Below are 6,088 nucleotides of genomic sequence, written 5' to 3' on the forward strand. Positions count from 1 at the left end.
TCAAAGTGGGCCCTGGTCCAGAAAAGCAGGGGTCTTCAACGTTTTCAGGCCAAGGACCCCTTAGTTGAGAGAGAGATGAAGCAGGGACCCCCACTATCTTTTCATAGATTCCATATAGTTTCATCGTTTGACAGCACAATCGTCAGTGTATTTTGGATTCATGTCAATTTGTGTTTTCAGATATTTAACCACCTGAACCGTCAATACTTAATAAACTTGACCTTTCACTCTGTACTTAGTCTGCTCTTTTTCCCCTCTACACCAAAGCTCTTTGCCAAAAATAGACGATCTACAAGCTCACAACGCCTCGCAGCACGAGGCGTTGTGAGCTTGTAGATCTGCTATTTTTGGCTAAAGGTTTTTATTACTCAAAGATTGGAGGACCCCCTGTAGTAACTCTGACCCCCGTTGAAGACCCATGCAGAAAAGGTTGGAAATCACTGACTTAAAAACTGTGTCCACCAAGGTGTTGTTTCTTCTTGAGAGCAGTATACGTATGTTTTTAAATCGTTGAATTGCTGAGTATTTACTCTATACTAGAAACCCCGGGATAGTGAGATCTTCATGTCAAGGAACCCCATAGCAGGAAATATGAGTTAAAAATGTTCAAAGCTATTCCAAAATGTTCCACATTTTTCAAAACTTGCAGATCTACAAGCTCGCATCGCGACACGTTGCGAGCTTGTAGATCGGCAATTTTCGAATAGCAGATGTGCGTATATCGGGTTAAAGTGGTTAAACTGATTTTGATGTGATATTAACTCATTTAGCTGGGGACCGGCTGGAACCTCCTCAAGGACCCCAGGGGGTCCCCATATCCCACTTTGAGAGCCACTTTCAGCTGGGAAAAACAAGAACATTTTGGTGGACACAGCCTTAGTTGCACGGCATACGGGTGCCGTGCAACTAAATCAGGCATAAGAGGTCTCATTAGCAGGCAGAGAAGTTGCACGATTGATCTGCTCCACATGCAAACCCAGACGGCACAGCTCCATTTCTGATGTGCGCCGTGCTCCACTTCAGCGTGTGTGTGTAAGCTGAAGGTCCTGTTTCCATAAAGAAATTTGACTCACACTCACTTCTGTGCCTATAAGAGTTGAAGTCTCTTCTTATTTCTTTTATCCTAGTCTTTTATTATTGTCATGTTATGTTGTTGTGGCACAGTACTTTAGAGGACCTCACATACTTGCATTTGGCTTCTTATACTGTACCTGTATGAGTACTGTATTGTGAGAAATAAACCTTCTTGATAATTGATTCCATGTAGAGAAAGGCATTGAGCTTTGGACATCCTGTGCTTAGGTAAGAGTATGAGGTCAAATCAACACCTTGGACCCGGTTTGCATTAAATTAGCAGTGCAGAGTCGATCCAGTTCTATGCTGCAGTTCTTAACTTCTTTACTGTCCAGTTTAAATGCTGCTTCTTTTAAAAAACAAAATGACAAGAGTTGTTTCACAAATTCATACAGAGCCATGCTGACGGTTCTATCAACATGTGGAAGCAATAGTAGCACATGGTTCCAGTAGTGTATGTCCCACTCAAGGGTTCTGTCTGTCTCCTCGACACCCACCCACCCATGCAGGGCCGTCCTAAAGTTCAAGCGACTCCCCTCGACTCCCATCGAGAGGGAGGGAAGGTAGGGCAGTGGTTCTCAAACATTTTCATTTCAAGGACACCCTGTTTGATATGAGTTTAATCTCCAGGACCCCTACTTTACTCTGTAAACTGCTCGGTTTTAGTTTTAACAGAGTTACAGACCCGTCGTAACTCCTCAAGGACCCCACTTTGGGGATCCACTGAGGTAGGGCATCCAATGAGAGGTGTTCTTGTGTCTGGTGGCCAAGAGTTGGCGAGTTCGTAACGCACCGCTGTGCTCCCCTCCGGTCCATCAGACGGAGAACTCGGATCCGGCGCGCCGCCCACGAGTCATCAGTAGGAGGCGCCGTAGACGCAGGCCGGTGAAGGGGTTACACCACAGCAGAGAGGGAGGGCTGCCGAACACAGACTTCATCCCCTCCCAGCGCATTCGGCGCTCCCATGTCGGCTTTTCGTTCTTAAGACGCTCGATTTCCTGGAGCGGCAAAACAACAAGAAAAAAAGAAAATCACAGCTTAGCTTTCTACAGTTAACGATGGACAGATGCTGCCATGTAGGCAGTACTGATCTACATTGTGGATGAAAGTATACTGTAGAGCATGATGGGAAATAAAAGGAAGAATATATAAATCTTATCATGTGGATCTCAGGAATCAGGATTCATATGGGGACAGCATGGATCCATCAGATCACCACCAGATTCTGGAGCAGTTTGGCTGCTGTGCCATCAGACTGCTGAAGGAGGCATAAGCCTTGTTTCAGCAGCCTGATGGCAGGTGGTGTGGGCTGGTCTCAGACCTACAGGTGGATTATACCAGGGACAAGTGACTTTTCTTTTTGTTGCTCTTCCTTGGACTTCTGTGGATTATACAATTTGTGACTTTACATTTTTCTTTGCTCTTCCTCACGGACCTACTTGCGGATTAAACCAGTGTCAGTCTACCTTTTGTGGATTATGCGGTCGACACGCACTGACATTGTCACCTTAATCCCATGTATAACACACTGACTTGTCTTTTTTAGCTTTTCTTTTTTCTAGCACCTTAACTAACGTCCATAAGTATATCATGCACAGTATACATCTGCTGCTATGCATGAGCATATCATGTACTGTATATAAGTAAATAAGTAGATTGTGTACATAAGTATACATCTGCTGTTACGCTCACGCACCTTTTTTTAAATACATATAAAACTGTAGATATATTTGTTCATTTTTTTCTAGCTTGATCTCCTTTCCCCCCCTCTTCTTCTTCCCTTTCTTTCTTCTTTGGAAAAATAATGACACAATGGGAACGATGTACAAAAACTAATTTCACCCAGCACTGCTTTACTTCAGTAAACCTGTGATGTGACAATAGAGCTGATGCCGATTCTGATTCAGAGTTCATGTGGCCAACATGTGGCATCAGTCATCTATGACACATCCATAACCTATTGTACTGTATCTATGTCATTTGACAGCCATTTGACAACAACAGGCATGAAGCAGCACTTATGGTCAGGGCCATAAGTCATACAGCTGCCCAGGCCACTCTGCCCACACACAGCTTGCACACATGCACATGCTCGGCTTTTCTCTCTCTCTCTCTCTCTCTCTCTCTCTCGCGCGCACGCGCACACGCACACGCACACGCACACACACACACACGGATAGTGCTTCAACCATAAGCATAGTACATTTTGGCTGATGTGCCTAATTTCCAACACATTGTTTTTGATCCCCACATATCCCTTGGTCTAATAGTCACTGCAACACTCAACTGACAACATCAACTCCAGCTTACAGGATCTTATTTCAGTAACATTAGACATCGACAAAGACAATTCAATTTAGACAGATAAGAGCCTGAGGCGGAGAGCGACACTAACCAATCACATCTTGATTCTTCGAAAAACAAAATAGATTTCAGACATTTTGACCAATCACAAGTGCCTATTCTTTCTCTGACAGCGGGCCCTGCCAGACCAGCGAAAACTCTCATAGATTTATAGCATTTCGGGACTGTATCAATATGTGATTTATTTTTTTGTCCTGTGTTTTGACAGGCCATGACTTCAGAGAACATCAGTTATTACACAGGCAGGCTTTGTGTAGTACAAAAATAGCAGCTCTTTCAACTAGGCCTACAGCAGTGGTTCTCAACCTGTGGGTCGGGACCCCCAGGGGGGTCCCCAAATTATTTTGGTGGGTCCCCAGATGATTAACTTAATGTACAACATTGTTTTCTCACTCATCCGTAAACAAACCAACATAAAGTGTAGAGTATTATGCACATTTCTAAAGTGACAATTTAAGGACTTTTTAATACCTCTAAAATTGTCAAATTGGCAGAAATTGTGAAAATAGCCGATCTACCGTTGTGAGCATGTAAATCTGCTATTTTCACAATAGAACCTTGTTATACAAAATGTAATGCCTCAACTCTTAGTGTTCGTCAGGGTGGGGGTCGCCAGTTAAAATATGATTATTTTGGGGGCCGCAGCCTGAAAAGGTTGAGAACCACTGGCCTACAGCACCATACAAAAATGTCTATTTTTTGAAGAAAAAGCTAAAAAATAATAAATAATAACAGGGTTAAATGTGGTTATAACGGTGGGTTTCCAGGCATGGTCGACAGAGAAAGGTGATGAATGTATAAACTCACCGTCTCATCGTTGCAGATGGAGTGGATCTGCGTGCCGAACATGACAGACGTGAAGGTGAGGAAGAGGGCAGCTTCCAGACAGAGGAAGATGAGCAGGAGAACAGACACGCCCGGGGAAAAGCCACCGCACTCTGGTGGTCCAATGAGGATGGCGAGAATTATTAGGATTAGATTATGTGAGGAAGCAGCACAACTCAACAGTTCTACTGACATTTATGTTTTGGTCCACAGTGTTATAGAAACCTCTCCGTGATCCACAACACAATATGATGAGAATAAATTGCTTGGAAGGTGTCACTTCTATGTCTAATAGCTAAAATGTACGATCTACAAGCTCACAGCGTGACAATGTGATGCATTGTGTGCTTGTAGGTCTATCTTTAAAGATGGGGTGCCAAGATCTCTCTCTATATAGTTGACAACATTGATTAATTTGATCATCATTCTAAGATTCTAATAGTAATCGAGGCAAAAGTTTTAAATAATTGTGTGATACTGACTTGAAGTCATATCAGGCCCTTGCTGTGCCTTTGTGTGTGTGTGTGTGTGTGTGTGTGTGTGTGTGTGTGTGTGTGTGTGTGTGTGTGTGTGTGTGTGTGTGTGTGTGTGTGTGTGTGTGTGTGTGTGTTCCTTGACAGACTCTCTCCCTCATTTGAGAGAGCTCTGGCTTTTAAACCGCCTCCGTTTGTCTCATTCTCATAAAAGGCTGTACTTAAGTACTGCTGAACGGTCGTGCAAATTTATGCTTTGGTGAAGAAGTGCTGTGCAGCATGACTCTGAAATGACGTCTTGTCAACTGAACTCTGTCGAGTGGCACGTCGCACACCACTTATCTGCGTAAGCATAAACGAGGAAGGAGCGGTTAAAAAAAAGACAGAGTGCTTACGGTTCCATTGGACTTTGATGCAGGTGAAGAAATGCATCCCGCTGAGGCCCAGGGCATGGGTAGAGATCAAGGCAATGTACATCTGTAGGGGAGAAGACATGTGCCAGGGGGTGGGAGGAATAATGAGGGAGTGAAGGGAGAGGGAATAAGAAGATAAGGAGAACTCTTACTCAAATACGGTACTTTTTTAAATGTTTTTATTTTTCACAAAAGAATATTTAAAATAAATGAAAAGAATTATTGATAAAACACGGCCTCTAACGTACACCAGAAGCCAGGACAAGTGTTTTTTATAAATCTATCAAGGTTAAAATAGAGTTAAAATGGGTTTAGGTAAAAACCACCACCAAATCTACCTACTACTGCTTGCTCACTGAACCAGGTAGATTTTGACTCCTCCCTTGCACAAAAGATACTATCTGTGCATTCTGTGGATAGTGAGTTGCCGGAGAGTCCCATACATCAATGACACAAAACGCTAGATGACAGAGGCACAATGCAAGGAGCTTGCAAAAAGTCCATGACAGAACAATCGCAGACAAAAAAGCTACTTCAAATTCCAGACAAGCATAAAAATTTGATACCTTCTCAAAGTGAACAACTGCTTGTTGGCTAAATTAAAACTCACTTTGAATTACTTTTGAAGTCAATGATTATTTTAAACCTTTATAAACAACATTAGAGCTGTAAGTCTCCAGCCAGGTCATAGTCAATTAACCGGTCAATTATTATTATTTCAATTTGATTAATATATGCAGATTATTTAGACCATATAATTATGGTAACATATGGCAATAGAGTGGTAATAAATTAATGGCTCATAAGTTATCACAATTCTGAACACAAACAGACATCTGGAAATTGCCTGATATGAAACATAATACTAGTAAGACGCCAAAGGGCGACAAGCGAGGTCACGCCATGTCTTTGCCATCTGGCCAGTAATGTATATCGGAC

General features: G+C 42.7%; 1 protein-coding gene across 1 annotated transcript in view; it reads right to left on the bottom strand.

The window, feature by feature from the left end:
- Nucleotides 1-386: 386 nt before the first annotated feature.
- Nucleotides 387-6,088, bottom strand: part of zdhhc7 (zDHHC palmitoyltransferase 7) — a 36,475-nt gene continuing 30,773 nt past the window's right edge. The window contains exons 7-9 of the mRNA XM_080729783.1: nucleotides 5,132-5,213; nucleotides 4,246-4,376; nucleotides 387-2,072 (exon numbers count right to left, since the gene is read on the bottom strand). Coding sequence (XP_080585909.1) covers nucleotides 1,890-2,072; nucleotides 4,246-4,376; nucleotides 5,132-5,213 — 396 coding nt within the window. The 3' untranslated portion in view covers nucleotides 387-1,889. The remainder of the gene's footprint in view (nucleotides 2,073-4,245; nucleotides 4,377-5,131; nucleotides 5,214-6,088) is intronic.

This window comes from Nannobrachium achirus (assembly GCF_963921795.1).
Source record: "Nannobrachium achirus genome assembly, chromosome: 7".
Classification (NCBI taxonomy): Eukaryota; Metazoa; Chordata; class Actinopteri; order Myctophiformes; family Myctophidae; genus Nannobrachium; species Nannobrachium achirus.